Consider the following 16,533-nt stretch of genomic DNA (forward strand, 5'->3'; position numbering starts at 1 on the left):
ACTAAGAGTTTGATATTTTATATTATATTTAAGAATTATCTATATGTGTTATTGTCGGTATATATGAATTTTCTTAAGGGTTATATATCAAATTGGCCACCCATTCCGTCAAAATATCTCATTTTACCCACTCATCTCATCGGGGACTTAAGCCACTATAAATCAAATGTATATCATTTTACCCACATCACTATTCATACCTTTTTACTTGTTCATTTATCAAAAATCAACCGTTTACTTTTTTAATACAAAACCACGTCGAGTACCTTCATAATTGTCTATAGTATTTATCAAAATAATTTGAAAATTAATAAAGCAATATAGTTAGGGTGATCACATAAATATTTATGTATAACTATTTTTTTAAAAAAAAATAACTATGTTGCTTTATTAATTTCCAAATTATTTTGATAAATACTAGAAATAATCATGAAGGTACTCGAAGTGGTTTTGTATAGTAAAAAAATAAACGGTTAATTTTTTATAAATGATTAAGTAAAAAAGTATGAATAGTGACGTGTGTAAAATGATATATATTTGGTTTATAGTGGGCCACTATTAGTGACTTAAACGAGTTCCCAATGAGATGAACGTGTAAAATGAGATATTTTGACGTAATGGGTGGGTGGTTTGATATAAAACCCATTTTCTTAACGTTTGTTAACAATCATCTTTAAACACGGGTTTAATAAAAAAGATGAGATATATGCATATGCCAAGATGAACTCTGATTAAGGTGGTAAACTGAGATTATGGTTGTGGGTGGTGGGCTTCTGTTATTCAACGAACCTGAGATATCTTTTCTTTTCCTTTCCTTTTTTCCCCATTTGAAAGTATGCAATGTAGGACAACATCTTTCCTTTATTTGTCCATTCTACTGTTCATATATAGCCATGTTTGGAAAATCTGTTATCTACCGTAACAACAACAGTTTAAAAGCTGTGATGCCGACAAATTTAATAGTTTAGCGATAAATCTAAAAGTTTAACTCAACGGTAACTTTTGACTGAAAAGCTGAAAGCATGTCTCTTCAAATAAGAAGCTACTTTCTGATTTTCACATTAAGTTGTCATACATTTTAATATCTAACACATTATTACAAAGTGGAGTGATTGACAATCTTTAATATATACCATTAAGTCGATTCTGGTATTTAGTGAAATTTTAATTCATGTTTAGCCAACGATGTAACAAACAAATCAAAATACTAATATCTGTTCCAAAGAGTTCTCTAAGAAAACAGGTGTCAAGTTAAAAAAAAAACTTAGAGTTTATTTTTTTAGAATTTTTTTAGAAAGATTTGTTCTAAAATTTGATGGACCAAAGGGAATGATGATGACTTTGGGTTGTATCAAGTCTGAAACCAAATGGACTTATTTTTTGTCCTATGGGGTTGTTTTCATCGTGAAATAAGGATGCACTATTGTATTCGAGATGAGTCTGATATGACAATTGTGGTGAATCGGAGTCTATATATGATTTAAAAAGCCCTGGAATGATGAACGCACTTTCAAGTTTATGGGTCTATTTGGGGTTAAAAAGCAATCACTTCTTTTGAGCAGAAGCTCAAAAGAGAAGCTGGGCTTCTGTTTGGCAAAAAAAACAGACCGTTTAAATTGGGTTCCAGAAGTGATAAAAGAGAAGTAAGAAGTGCATGCTTTTTTCTTTCGCTTCTCACCTTATTATCAAACACTCCATGGACTTATAAGTCAAATCATCCAAACACTAAAAGAAACTTATAAGTTTATGTAGCCAAACACTAAATTTTTACTTCTGCTTCTCACTTGTACTCCACTTACTTCTTTTAAGTAAAAAGTCACTTATTTTAAGTTTAGCCAAACAGCCCCTAAGTATAGGTCACATCTTAAAAAGACCCTCTAAGTATAGGTCACATCTTAAAAAGACCCTTATGAAATAAATTTACGAGAACTACAACTGACTCAAACTTGTATAAATAGATATAAAATAGAGAGACACATAAACGTATTATAGATGATTTCTTGAGAGCAAGAAACATTTGGAGAATACTACTAATGTTCTCTTTACAATCACAAATCCAAACTTCCTAACCTGCACAAACAACCCTACCTAATCTACTGAAAATAAGTAATTTATTTCTGCAAACAAAATATATTATACACATGTTGAATACTTGAAACTAAAATTATAGGGGTTAATTATCAAACTCATCACTCAAGTCGACAACAAATATCAACTTCATCACTAATCTCCACGGAGTCTCAAGTGGCTCATTAAACTCGCTTAATGGTATCAAACTCATCACTGCCGTTAAAAAAATAACGGAAGTTTAGACGGAATGACAAATTGGTTGTAGGTTCAACACGTGGCAGGCCACATAATTTGAAGTTTATATGGAAATAAAGTATGCAATCTTTTTATTAAATTAATTTTAGGATATATTATCTAAATAAATGCATGGAACTAAATTTTAAGATATAATTAACAAAACATCCAAGATTAACTTTTATGTTTTTTATTAGATTATAATTTGAATAATATTAAAATGTCTTCTCTTTTAATAATTTTTATTATGTGAATATTATTGTTGGCAAAAAAATATTTTTAAATTTTTTTTATATCACCAACTTTTTTAAAATTTTAAGGCAAATCTAGAGATAGAACAGAAAGAAATTCTATTCGATTTTTTACACTTCTATTTGTTTTGGATTTTCTTGTACCGAACAAAAACATGAAAATAAATATATGTAAATTTAACATATGAAGCAGCATACATTGTTCAAATCTTCAAAAATAACATATAATGTTTAAAGGTTCAAAGACAGATTGATCCAAAAACAAACATTGTTCAAACTTAATTAATTACAATGTTAACAGAATGTGCCACGTCAACCGTCAATCTGTAATTCCATCTAAACTTCCGTTGCTTTTCTAACGGCAGTGATGAGTTTGATACCATAAAGCGAGTTTAATGAGCCACTTGAGACCCCGTGGAGATTAGTGATGAATTTGATATCATTTGTCGACTTCAGTGATGAGTTTGATAATTAATCCAAAATTATAGTGAAATATTTTTATATTTATTTTCATAAAGAAATAGAAGGCAAAAATGGCATTCAATTACTCCCTCCGTCCCTCCCGTTTCTTATCGATTGGATTGGGCACGGAGGTTAAGAAATATGTATAAAGTAGTGAAAAAGAGAAGGAAAAGTGGGTGAAGTGGTGAGACCCATTGATTTTTAATGTATAAAAAGAAGATAGTGGAGTAAAAGTAGTGTGAAAAGGAAAGAAAAGTGAAGAAGTGGTGGGACCCATCGACTATTTTGGATAAGTTTTGAAATGTACTCCCTCCGTCCCAATGAATTGTATACAGTTTCCTTTTTGGGACCTCCCATCAATTGTATACATTCCAAAAGTAGTAAACTTTTATAATATAAAATCGGTTTGGCTAGTGTGTGCCCATGGGCACATGCTAAGCACTAACATTAATAAAAATGGAGGGTTTTGATTGGTGTGGTTGTTGTAACTGCAGGGGGGTCCACCATTATTAAAGAAGGTAAGCCAATAGAAACCCTCCAATTTCATAAATTTTGGTGCTTAGTGTGTGCCCAACCGATATAAAATATCATTACACCAACTACTTTCCTCCACTATCTCAATTCTATAATAATATAAACACTATTACACTCACTACTTTCCTCCACTATCTCAAATCTATTATTAAATATAAATGGGTCCCACCACTATACACACTTTTCATCTAACTTTACTCATTTCTTACACAATTTCTTGGTCTCCGTGTCCCAGCCATTTGTATACAAATGACTGGGACGGAGGGAGTAAAGAATTGGAAGGGACACCCAAAAAGGAAAGTGTAAAGAAATGGAGGGGACGTGGGAGTAATATATAATTGTGAGTGTACATAGAATTTGAATGGATGAGAGAAAGAGCGAGCAAACAGCTCCAGAGGGAGTGATATTGATCGATAGTCATGGCGTTAAAACTTGGGCCTTGCCACCACCAGTTGATCTCAAACCCCCACCTTTCATTCCGTACAAAAACCCCTGCTCTCACCGTCAAGGCTGCTGTTAAGAAAAGCCCTAAACGCCTCAAATATTCTTCCCCTTCCTTTACCAAGGTACTAGTATTTTCTTCACAAGTAATTTCTTCTTGTGTGTTTATATCTGAATGAATAAACAAATAATTATCGTATGATTTATGACTTAACGGGACTTATCGTAATTTATATGACTTTAAATGTCTGAATGAATAAAGAAATGATTGTGGCAGGATGTAGATGAATTGCTGTACGTTGAGGTTGATCCCTCCGGAAACGACGCTTGGAAATTGGAGCCTGTGGTTCAGCTTCTCAATAAGGGTGCTGTTGGGGTCATACCCACTGATACTGTGTTTGTGCTCCACCGCTTTTTTTTTTTTTTTTTTTTAATTTCATTAATTCTTGTCAGTATGGTCTTATTTGTTCACTGCAATTGTTTGTATTCGTAGATATGCTATTGTTTGTGATTTGAAATGCAACTCCGCTATTGACCGTCTTCGTAGGTGGGTTTCCTTTTATTATCACTAACTTTCGGAATCTGTATATCCTTTTTATTTTTCTTGTTCCGTTTTGCAGAATAAAAAATATCCAAGCTTCAAAGGCAAGCACAATGCTCTTTGTTTACCTGCATTCTTCTATTCCATTCAGAATTTAGTGTAACTGTACTGCCTACTACTTCGATGGCCTGGCATATCACTTACTTTTTCTTCAATTGCAGCCCCTCAGTACCTTGTGTCGGTCCTTCCAAGACATTGATACGTACACAACAGGGTTTCCACGAGGAGGTGGTCAAGGACTGTCAAACATTTTCCGAGCTGTGAAACAATGCTTGCCTGGCCCTGTAAGCATCAATGATAATCATGATATTTACGATACTGAAAAAAAGCTACACTCAACTTCATACTATACGTCGTACACGATGTATCATATGGAATTTTGTTCATCAAAACAAGAACCCAATATTGTTGTTTTAGACATCTCACATGACTAATTAGCTTTAGAATTTGATGTTCTTAACATTGTCATGTATAGAGATATGTAAATACCTAACACCCATTAACCCGTCTTCTATCCTGCAAACAAGATTTCTGAATCCGAGTTTCCTCTTACTCCGCTGTCAATTTCCTTCTCAAAGTGTGGATGCACTGAAGTATATGATTAAATAAATTTATGCCATGACGCCTTCCAAGTTACTGCAAGTGTCTGAAAAATAGGTCCATTTAACCCGCCTTTTGTCTTGTCTCTAAACTATTATTCTTATCACTAGACAGTAATATTGGATGAAGTTTATTTTTAAAATTATGCTACGGTGTTTGTTTCTTCAATTGCACCAAATTGGATGTCCTTAGGTTCAATACTTACCATTGCCTTGTGTAAATTTTTAATATAGTGTGGATACAATTATATTGCATCTATTTTGTGGCAAATATTTGCAGTACACATTCATCCTAACTGCAAGCAAGTCGTTACCAAAATCATGTACAAGATACGGAACTACTACTTCCAAACTCCTGTCTCGGAAAAATGTAGGTGTTCGAATCCCCGATGATGCTGTATGTCAAGCAATCCTAGAGAAGATGAGCGCCCCTTTGCTCTCTACGAGGTAGTCAAAGAATTAGCTTTAAGAATTTATTTGATACTTCTGTTGAGCAGTTTCCAGCTTTGATGTGGTTTTCGTGATTTAGTGTCAGGTCACCCAAAGAAAATGAGTGGATCATAGACCCAGTTGTGATAGCTGATGTTTATGGACCAGAAGTAATATGTTTCTCTTCTTGATGATAGTGTTTAACTCTTTGGCTATTCCTTTCAACGGGCTGTGAAATAATTCAACTTTATAATAGTCTTTAGCAAGTAGGGCGTTATACATAGTCTATGCATAGATTAAAATTATCTGAATAATAAAATTTGTATTAGAAAATGAACTCTGTTAAAACTTTTAAGTCGCAATGGGTCATATGCAAACAACCCAGTTTGTCTCTGTTTCTTTACTGCCTTTTTTCCCTCTGTACCCTGGCGAAGAACAGCAAAAATTAACATGCTGTCTAACTGTTAGTGAAGTCATTTAAACCTTTAAAAGTATTTCTTTCTGTTTGGCCAAGTGAGTATAATACATTAAATTATTACAGTTTTTTTTCCATCTGTTAATTGGACCTTGTCAATGTTTTTTGCTCTAGGCTTATGACATCACACCGAACTTTGTGTTGAATCTGTATATCTGGCAATAGGAATCGATTAACTGATCCAAAGCTCTTACATTTGTCTGTAATATATTACTAGGGTCTTGATTTTGTTGTTGATGCTGGTGTTAGAATGGCTGAACCATCTACTGTGGTTGACATGACTGCCAGTTATCCAAGAATTATAAGGCAGGGAAAGGTAATATAATTAATTACAAGTTTATATTTTAGCAGAGTATAACTTCTGATTTTATGTAGTATAATTAGATGTACTAAGAAGCAAGTACTGAGTACCTTTCTATCAGAAACTGTGTGTGACGCACGTCGCTGAGATTAGATCTTTATAATGGCCAATGGGAAGATAGTTCTATAGGTTAATGTGGATATATATTTTTTGGTTGAAAAGAAATGATGTGAATATGTTAGTTCCGATGTAGATAGGAAGTTTCTTTAGTAGCAGTCATGTTATGATCGGGGATGGTGCATGTTTAACTGCATGAAGCTTTTGGAAATCAACTGTAGTGGGAGAGTGATTTTAATGTGTAGGATCAACCATTCAACTAATGTATTTATCTCCATCACTTTTTCTTATAGCGTCAATGCTAAACTAGCCAAATATGTATTTCTTGCCATTAGGTTCTCAAGAAAAAGATGAAGATTTAGGATATATATATATATACTATGTTACCCGAACATGAGTGGAATTTTCCAACATGGATACATGTCCAAGTGTAAGACTGTGCAACATTTTGTAAATTACATATGTATGGCTTAAAATGAGTGTCCTAGTGTCCATACCCATGTTCGAGTGTCGAGTGTCCAACATGGGTAATCGACATAAAACGAAGAGCGCGGGAAACATAGTTATTATATGCAGTTGATCCCAAATTAAAAGAGGATATGCCTAAATGTTTTTGGTACAGGTCGGGCCCATGGCTCTATAATTTAACTGAGGGGTAAGTGGTAGTTGGGATTTTAAGGTTATGACAGAAATAATGTGGGCCAAATTCAAATCAAAAACATATATACTATTGACCAATTAAAAATTGTTGAGTTGCACCATTACATTGTTTGCACATATAGTATTATTTCGTTATTGGAATTTGTTAAACTGCCTGAAAGATCAAATTACTAAAAGATGTAGCTTGAGTTCATTTTAAACCTACTCTAGGAAGAATAGTAGCACTACTTGAGCCATATTTACACTTGAGTGATTCGAGTTCAAAATTTTTAATTTGCTTGATACTCAGCTTTTTGTTCAGTCCATTATTACATAACTTTAGGTGCCAAGTATAACACAACTTCAGTGCATTTGATGATAATTTCATGTTTAATGATAGTATGATTTATATCGTTCAGGGGCCTAAACAGCACTGGATGGTAGCAGATGAAGATCCTGAAGATGAGACCGAAATTGCTTAAATGTGGACCACGTCTTTCTAGAGATGTAGAACATATATATGTACTGTGGTAGATCAATCAAGGTTTACGTGCATTTCATGCAATATTTTGTTGGCTCACCCCCATGAAAGGGTGGTTTATAGCTTTTAGATCTGTGGCCAAGAAAGTTAGATGATAGTTATGGCGTTGTAGTGGGGTTCTGGTATATTTCTCCCTAATTTTATTTGTATTATGCAAATGGTTAATATATCTGGCATCTTCTCCTTGTAAGCTCAAGTGCTCAATTGTATGTTTAACATATTATTCAGTTATATAAGATGAATGGTTTGAATGGTAGACTCTCCTTGTATTGCTCATCTGCTCAAGGAGAGATATATGAAGTTTTTTCGTAGCTCTCTTTATTAACATTCTTATATGCTCAGATTTATATGGCCTTGCTTGCACAAATTATATACACTTGTGTGCTAGCTATTATTTAACGTATCAATGAATCCCATGTGATTCCGTAACCTAGACATTTAAAGTGGAGATTGGATAGGACCACATGTGTTGCCTTGTATGCTAGAAATCAATTTCAAATATTTATAGTCTGAAATCCAGCAGTACTAAACTGCAGTTATTGAGTTTTTTGAAACACTTTAAAGAGAGTTATGAGACTGACGACATCATTGATTGTGGTAGTTGGCCAGCAGATGCTCCTGATAAGCAGTCTTACTGTTGAGCAATCTTTCATCACTAATTTGAAAGCTCCATTTTCCCTTTTATCTTCACTATTATTCTTTTTGATATGTTCGTAGGGCAAATACCATGGATGATTTCTGGCTTGTTATTGTTCTACTATCATACATGTGCTTAACAGCAATGGTGGCCTCAACGAAATCTCCAGGAATTCTTGTTCACTTTAATCAAGTTCCGCCATATCATTCCAGGTTCAGTAGTGCCATTTTCAAGTACTCAGTCATTAGATTGAATAGCTCTTATCCATGTAGCATGAATGATTGTTCCTTCATCTGCGAGGTTAGCCAATGCACATCACACATTACAATACTTCCTTACTCAAACTTGTCTAATATTTCCGTTAATATGGCGTAGGTCGATGGCCATAGTTTGGTATCGTGTCCAGCTGATGTTGTTGTACTAAAGAACTTGACAGTCAATCATTGGCACCAATTTGGTCTAAATGTCACAACTGCATATGGGGAGACTACTTCATCAACTTATAAATGGTTTATTGGTACTTGCTATTAGACTTGCCTACTATCTACTATCCTCTAATGCTTTTCTGTCAATTGACATCATCCATTTGCATTACAGATACAATTCCACCTACGGCAACAATATATGGTGATCAGAAGTACACAAATGCTGAGAAAGTAGCACTAGAGCTTACATTCAGTGAGGCTTGTACCGGAAATGGTGGTTTCAAGTGTTTGAACTCGTCACACTGTGACGTTAGACCACCTCTCTCTAGTTCAATTTGTTCAGTAATAGGCTGAGTACCTTGTACTACAATTCACAATCTTATGATTACTTCTCGCTTTTGCAGGTTATTGTAAGTGGCCCAGCTCACGTGGATGCTTCTTCTCTACATATCGTCAAACACAATATAAAATACAGATTTGATGTTATTTTATCTTTAAAAGTAACTTACGAACTCATTGTTATCAAAACGGCAAATCATTTTTGTACAGACCGGGCAGGCAATAATTTCACCAGGACTGGTGGTTCCGTATTCACACTTCATCTAGGTGAGGATATGCCACATTTCCATCAGTATTAGTATTCCAAATCATTAAGTTAAGATGTTCTATTTCTTTTTTTAGATAGAAGAGCAGTGCAAGTGGATCTGTGGACATCTGCTCCGTCCTACGAGTTGGAGTTTGATGGGATTCCAAGAACAGTTACCGCAACTAACAGAATGGAAGAGTTAAAGTTTTTCCTGGACTTCAGTACTCCTATCACAAATTCAACAGAGCAGATATTAAATGCATTACATCCAAATTCAGGGGTCATTGTACCTATTCACAGTAGAGGTCATGGCAACCGCAGCTTTGCCTTTGTAGTAAGTAACTGAATAATTTTTATCAGTCCATGTTTTGTTCCATTTGTCATGTCAATCATAGCAAAATAACTAATAAGATATGATAATTAGAGTTCATAACAAGAATGAACCGCATGATGTTGTGTAGCTGAAGAATCTTTCCAGAACAGAAATAATTACCATTGAATTAGAAGATGGTTCAGTACTTGGCAGAACAGGAACTCCTGTTTCACCTGTAGCCCCATTAACATTACTTTACGGTAAATAATTTGCCACTGTGATGTTCCATCTTTATGAACAAAGCTCGCTTTTAACTTGCCATGCTCATCAGCAAATATATCTCACAGATTCCACAGAGCCCTCTGTGTGGCTAACTACAAGCTCAGAAGGAGTTACAAAAGACCCCTACATTAACTTATTAATTCACTTCACGAAACCAATTTTTGGCTTTGAGGCTTCCACGGTAGAAGCACAAGGAGGAACTGTTATCAGGCAGGTGCATAGTCGTTTGTTTTCTCTGCTTCTAATTTCATAGATTTTTTAGCAGTTCACATACATCATATTTAGCACAAAGAGACTTTATTTTCCCTGTCACACTATTAAATAAACACTTTGTTTCACAATATACCAAAATATGTTAATTTATATTATCTTTCTACTTTGAATAATGTAGATTTGAAGAAATTTCAAAAGCTCTCTACTCCTCCACAGTCCTCGCAGAATCACAGAATGTGTCTGTCATTGTTCCAGCAGGAAAGGTATCTGATATATCAGGAAATCATAATTCAGTATCCAATCAACTCAAAGTCAAGCATTGTAAGCCCATTTTCTCTCTACTTGAATTATTATTATTAGTTGCTATTACTGTTACGTATTGAGATTTCCTCGAAAAAAAATTCTAGATAGGCTTACACTGCAACTTCAAAAACATATGAAAAACTTTTCTAAAAATACAGAACCTTTGAATGTATTACTTTTTGATACTGACATTAATCAAGCTTACACAGACTCGGCTCATTCAACACCAGTTTTACTTCACTCGTTCATGTCTGTGGGTATAGTAGTAACATCAGTAGCAGCTGCTTTTATCTCGTTTTCATCTACTAACCTAGCAGCAGTGGGTGCACTAGCTTCTGGGAGAAAAAGTATGGAGTTTTACGAGCCATGCACAAATCTACATGTAAATTTCTAGTTTTTTTTCTTCTTTTTTTACCTTTTTTTCAAATGCCAGAGTCATGCATATCAGATTATATGTTTATCCTCACATGTTATGTTTTGTAAGTTTTCCATCAATCTCATGCTTCAGCATATGTCTTTTATGGTTCTTACTCATATTCTGAACAAGTTCCTGGATATACAACACTAATATTTCTTAATTATCTGTACAGGGAATTGTAGGACACTTACAGGTGTTTGCTCTCTCAGACTGCCTTTCACTTACCTTGCCAGTAGAATACTCTGCCACAACTAAAGGTCTTAGGTGGCTCATTCCTCGCCAAAAGCTTCCTTGGACTAAGGATCATTCAGAACACGGGTATAGTCATTCTTATCAAGCTGTAGCAAGACATACTAGGAAATCTGGTGACAGCACCATTAAATTACATGCTGGTGAAGAAATGGAGCATTCTCTGGACTTGCATCCTACCAACTTCTCTAAGTCTCTGCATCAGGGGCTGCCACTCCCAGTAAATATTTACCCGAAGAGTAATCGACCTGTTACACATCAAAATGTCACCATAAAAAATACTCCTTATGGACTGACACTAAGTTCTGATGAATATTACACTTATTTCCTGGTGAGTGTAGCATATATCTGTGCTAGTAGAATTTTTATTTTTATTTTTAAAACTGAACTAATATATAGTTTGCTTGCAGCGAGAAGAACCCATGTCTGCGAATACTGTTCTCAAAAGATTGGAGAGATACACAGGGTAGGTTTACTGCATGCATGGCCACTTTATAGCTCTGGAGTCTGGATTAAATCCAAAATTTATAAAAATGAAGGACTAAAATCTGTTACTTCATAATATATCAGGACAAGTTACCGACTAGGCCTTTTTTAGTAAGTTATATCAGTGATATCTATTCTTGAATGGTTTTTTGTATAGGTGGCAAGACTTAGAGATGAACTTATTCTGGCTTGGTGTGGGAGGAGGTGGTCTAATTACAATCCACTGCTTAGTATTATTACTCGTAAGATGGAGGTTTCAAACTTCAGTTAATGAAATACTTTCAGTTCTCAGGTTCGAGTTCATCTTTATAATTCTCTCGATTCCTTGTGTCTCTCAATCTTCGGCATTTGTCATCAAAGGTATGAAATCAATTTTACTATATGTACTCTGACGTGATTGTTATTGTCATCTAAAAATAGAAAGACATATAGGTGGTACAGCAGGAGGCATACTCACTGGAGCAATGCTGCTAGTCATCCCTGGAGGTCTCATCCTATTAGCGAGCTTCTTCATTGTGATAGTAATCTTTCCTGGTAATTTCGTCCAATATAAAGAAGTCAGGTACACTGACAGAAATAGAAATCGGATGACAAACCTGTGGCAACTCTTCACAGGGAAGGCCAGCACTGGAAAATGGTTTTACAGAGAAAGGCTACCGTCATCTATCATCCAAAGATTTGGAATTATCTTCGAGAATACAAAGGGACCACCTATCTATATTGTCATCGACCAGAATGATCCAAATCAAATGCCTAGATGGACTGAAAGTGGCCAGAATGGGATTGGAAGAATGAGAGCATTAAGTTCAGATGACGGTATAGAAGAAACTATTGCATCTGTATCCACGAGGCTCTTGGGATGTTTGAGATCCTCCTATGTAATTCTTGATCTCACAAGGAGAGTCGCTCTAGGGATACTATCTGGAGTTCACTCGTCAAGAGGGACAAACCAAAATCTTTATGCACTTATAATTACTCTGGTGCAAGTCCTGTTTCTTTTTACTTTAAAACCACATATTAGAAGGGTAGTACATGTGGTAGAGACCATATCCCTACTATGTGAGGCAGGAGTTTTCGGACTAGCTATCATTACTAGCAGAACAGATGCAGGGGACAAGAGCACTGTAGGGTACATAATGTTGGCATTCTTCTGTATTGCCTTCATCTCTCAGATTATAAATCAGTGGTACACCATCATAAAATCTCTTTTAAAATTCTCACAGCCTCAGCAGGACTCGTTCAGAGCAGGCCTGAAACTTGCCATTAAAGGTCTACTCCTACCTCTCCTCCCAAGGAAATGCTGGTCAAGATTTTTACCTGGATCAAAAGCAGACCACGAATTAAGAGATACCAGACCACATAATGTCAATCCATTAGGCGCCATGACAGCAATGGTGGCACCTGTACTCAGTCCTGGCCCCCCTGGTCTAAGTCTTGATCCAGTGATGAATTTTGGAGATTCAGAAAATTTGAACACTAATGGTGATCAAAATCGCCTAAAAGGTATACTACATTTTGAGCGAAAGAATGAAATGAAAAGACTGAGGGAGTTGGCTAAAGCTAGTTTCTCAGGGGGATCAAAATTTGAAGATGGTACTAGCTATGGCTTTAGATCATGACTGGAAATCTTCCAAGTAGGCTAGTATTTGTATCATGTTACTTGTTACAGTTTAACCTGGTAGAACGTTGAGTTCATCTCCACCCATTATACAGTTTTCTGTTTAGGAACATATCGTTTATATATATATACTTTGATGGTGCTATGAATACAACTCGTAAATTTCAACTATCACAAGCTCTTGCTTTCTAACACTTGATCTCTATCATGCTAAATGTTTGTGAGTGTTGTAGTGTGCAATTCTAATCAATGGTTATTTGCCGTCTTATTCCCGAGCTGTTTATCTATGTGTATAATAGACATGGCACCACCTTACTTAGTTTTTCGATACATTTTTTCACATGCCGTCTTGAATCATCCAGTCCTTTCAGGAAATATAGCTCTTGCGCTAGATTGAGCCCTCAGTGCAGCCTTCATTACCTTCACTATACATGTACCTGCCACCAAAAGGAGCATCACAGAGTAGTTATAAATCAGTAATCATGTATTCAGTTATATCAGAACTTGTTATGTATTGTCTGTTGTATAGCACCGTCTCGTTTAAGGTAAATTTACACGTATCTTGAAAAATTGTTCCTCATGTATGCGCATAAACCACTCGATCAAAATTAGTCATCTGTCTACTACGTTATATACATTAAATATATAAATATATATTGAATATTGAATGAATAATGAGCATTGATTTGTAAGACATTAACTTGAACCGCCAAGATCAAAAAGGAGCCGTGGATGGACTAAAGATGGCCTTTTTGGACTTTGCAGCTGCCTTCCCCAGTGAAATTTGATTATTCTTCATATAGTAAGATGATCATGGAAATTTAAATTGCGTGGCTGAATATCGTTACATTAACAGCTGTAAAGGATAACACACAATTAGCAAGGCATATAGAGAACTTCATCGTATTTATATACATGAGATTATAATAAGCATTTACGCAGAATTTTTCAAGAAAAAAATTCTGTTTATATGCATGAGAAGAGAAATATGAGTTCATGGAGAGGGTTGTGTTTCTTGGTTTGGATCATGCTTATAGGCCAGTGCCAAGCACAGTTAAAGGAGAATTTCTACAGTTCAACTTGTCCAAATGTTGAGTCAATAGTGAATCAAGCTGTCTCGAAGAAATTAAGGCAGACGTTCACCACGATTCCAGCCACTCTTCGTCTGTTTCTCCATGACTGCTTTGTTGAGGTTGCGACAAACAGTTTCAGTGTCTTACTTTACTTTTTCTGTTGGAAACTGTCTTGTACAAATCCTAAATTAGACCAGTGAATAGTTCTATGTTGGGCAAGTATTGCCAGAAGTCTGAATAGGATTCTTTTCGATGAGTTTGAGTTCAGGATAATGCATACGACAAGAACATGATAGAAGTTCAATTCTTAGTACAATAAACACACTGAATTTGCAGTAGTAGGCGCCTTAGAAGTAGATAAATTATTTTTAATCGTGGGGTGGGTTATTCATAGTCTCAGAAAAACAGTATGTTTATCTGTGATCTAAAAACGGTTTAAAATTAGAATCTTCATAATTCTTATGGATCATTATACTGAGGCAGAGTGGCATGTTACTTATCTAAAGATACTGCTGCAGGGCTGTGATGCCTCAATTCTGATCACGTCGTCAGACAGGGATGCAGAAAGGGACGCTGAAGAAAATCTTTCACTTCCTGGCGATGGATTTGACACGGTGATCAAGGCAAAGGAAGCCGTGGAGGCTAAATGCCCCGGGGTAGTCTCATGTGCAGACATCTTGGCTATTGCTGCAAGGGATGTCGTAAGAATGGTAATATATACAATCAATATAAAGAAACACTTTAGTATCTACCAAACCTTCAATCCTTTCATCTTTGATGTTCCTCTTAACACTTTAAAATTTTAGATAGATTGGTTCTCAACATGGTACCAGAACTCTGGTTTAGCGGAGTTCTCAAGTTCGAGTCTCCTTCACCCCCCAATACTCTCACAATTTAATATAGCATAAGATCCACTTTAAGCTTTTAGATGGACTGGTTCTCAACAGTAATGAATAAACCTTATTTCTCAGGCAGGAGGACCATCATTCAACGTAGAGCTGGGACGTCGTGATGGACTGATATCCAAGGCATCCAGAGTTGCTGAAAAAATACCAAAACCATCCTTCAACCTCAAACAGCTATACTCCATCTTCAGCCAGCTGAATCTCACTCAACTTGACATGATTGCACTCTCGGGAGGTCACACGCTTGGTGTTTCTCACTGTGATCAATTCTCAAACCGCCTCCACTCATTTTCTTCCTCTGCTCAGACTGACCCTTCCTTGGATCCGGACTATGCTCGTCAGTTGACTGCAGCTTGCTCGGATTCAGACGAAAGCACAGTCATTATCCTGGACCCTGAAACCCCACAAATTTTTGATAACATGTATTTCAAGAATCTGGTTGCAGGAAAGGGCCTTTTAAGTTCGGACCAGGTGCTCTTCAGCGACCCTGCCTCCCAACCTATTGTTCGTGATTTTGCTAACAGTCCTGGTGAGTTCAATGTAGCTTTTGTTGCTGGTATGAGGAAGCTTGGAAGGTCTGGTGTAAAAACCGGTCGCCAAGGAGAGTTGAGAAAAGATTGCACAGCCTTTAACTCATGAAGTGCAACTCTTAAGTCCTAAAGTGTGTTCTTGCTAGATGCAATAGGTTAAGCATACTTCACACTTTGTTCAAAAGAAAGAATATAGCGTCGTAGAAAGGAAACAGTATATTTTGTCATAAATTTCATATTTTCCATGCCCAACATTAAGAATTGTGAAACTAAATTTTACAATAATCAAGGGAAGTGAACCTTTCCTATAATGTAGGAGTAAGTCCTTCTCGTTACCTATTAATAATATAAAATAGTGAGTCCTAGTGAGTTATAGTGATTTACGGAATCTACTTTTAGTGTTAACTTCGATAACAATATCTATTTTTTAATTCCCTATTATTATTTTAATAATAAATTTGAGGGAAAGAAGGGGGAAAAGGAGGGAAAAGATAAATCTAGTTCTGTGATCCGTTTGCATGTTTTTTTAGTTCAGTGACCCCACTGCAAGTTGGTCATGAATTTAGTGATCTTTTTACCTATTAAACCTTAGAATTACTGCTTAAACAACATAAGAACTGAGGGACATTAAAGAAAATAGCGTGGAAAAAAATATATAACATGTCAACCGAAGTAATTAAGGATAAGTAGGTTGGTAAAACCAGGCCATTGAGAATTCAAAAACGACTATTATAATGAAATTCAAAGTTGGTCATAAAAGTTTGATATAGTGGAATGGAGGGAGTAGTTGTGTTTTATGAC

General features: G+C 35.7%; 3 protein-coding genes across 6 annotated transcripts; all 3 read left to right on the forward strand.

Moving 5' to 3' along the window:
* Positions 1–3,899: 3,899 nt before the first annotated feature.
* LOC108217334 (uncharacterized) lies at positions 3,900–7,950 on the forward strand. Of its 2 annotated transcripts, XM_064091746.1 has the most exons (9): positions 3,900–4,117; positions 4,270–4,388; positions 4,486–4,539; positions 4,613–4,637; positions 4,755–4,877; positions 5,473–5,639; positions 5,722–5,791; positions 6,314–6,412; positions 7,573–7,950. In XM_064091746.1, exons 1-9 carry the CDS (start codon positions 3,971–3,973, stop codon positions 7,633–7,635), a joined length of 867 nt encoding a protein of 288 aa, XP_063947816.1. In that variant the 5' UTR covers positions 3,900–3,970; the 3' UTR covers positions 7,636–7,950. The 2 variants fall into 2 exon arrangements, with proteins under 2 accessions (XP_063947816.1, XP_063947819.1); XM_064091749.1 differs by lacking the exon at positions 5,722–5,791.
* Positions 7,951–8,090: 140 nt separating this feature from the next.
* LOC108205273 (uncharacterized) lies at positions 8,091–13,367 on the forward strand. 3 transcript variants are annotated; one of them, XM_017375164.2, is made up of 13 exons: positions 8,091–8,631; positions 8,707–8,848; positions 8,929–9,065; positions 9,161–9,362; positions 9,438–9,676; positions 9,804–9,915; positions 10,003–10,147; positions 10,329–10,471; positions 10,654–10,835; positions 11,044–11,451; positions 11,531–11,586; positions 11,764–11,966; positions 12,039–13,367. In XM_017375164.2, the coding sequence occupies exons 1-13, from the start codon at positions 8,422–8,424 to the stop codon at positions 13,223–13,225; spliced, it is 3,366 nt and encodes a 1,121-aa protein (XP_017230653.1). In that variant the 5' UTR covers positions 8,091–8,421; the 3' UTR covers positions 13,226–13,367. The 3 variants fall into 3 exon arrangements, with proteins under 3 accessions (XP_017230653.1, XP_017230654.1, XP_017230655.1); XM_017375165.2 differs by having other exon boundaries at positions 10,663–10,835; XM_017375166.2 differs by having other exon boundaries at positions 11,764–11,898; positions 12,027–12,284.
* Positions 13,368–14,194: 827 nt separating this feature from the next.
* Positions 14,195–16,086, forward strand: LOC108205274 (peroxidase 55). The gene is made up of 3 exons (XM_017375167.2): positions 14,195–14,416; positions 14,816–15,007; positions 15,269–16,086. The coding sequence occupies exons 1-3, from the start codon at positions 14,195–14,197 to the stop codon at positions 15,839–15,841; spliced, it is 987 nt and encodes a 328-aa protein (XP_017230656.2). The 3' UTR covers positions 15,842–16,086.
* The last annotated feature ends 447 nt before the right edge of the window (positions 16,087–16,533 follow it).

This window comes from Daucus carota, chromosome 1 (genome assembly GCF_001625215.2).
Source record: "Daucus carota subsp. sativus chromosome 1, DH1 v3.0, whole genome shotgun sequence".
NCBI lineage: Eukaryota > Viridiplantae > Streptophyta > Magnoliopsida > Apiales > Apiaceae > Daucus > Daucus carota.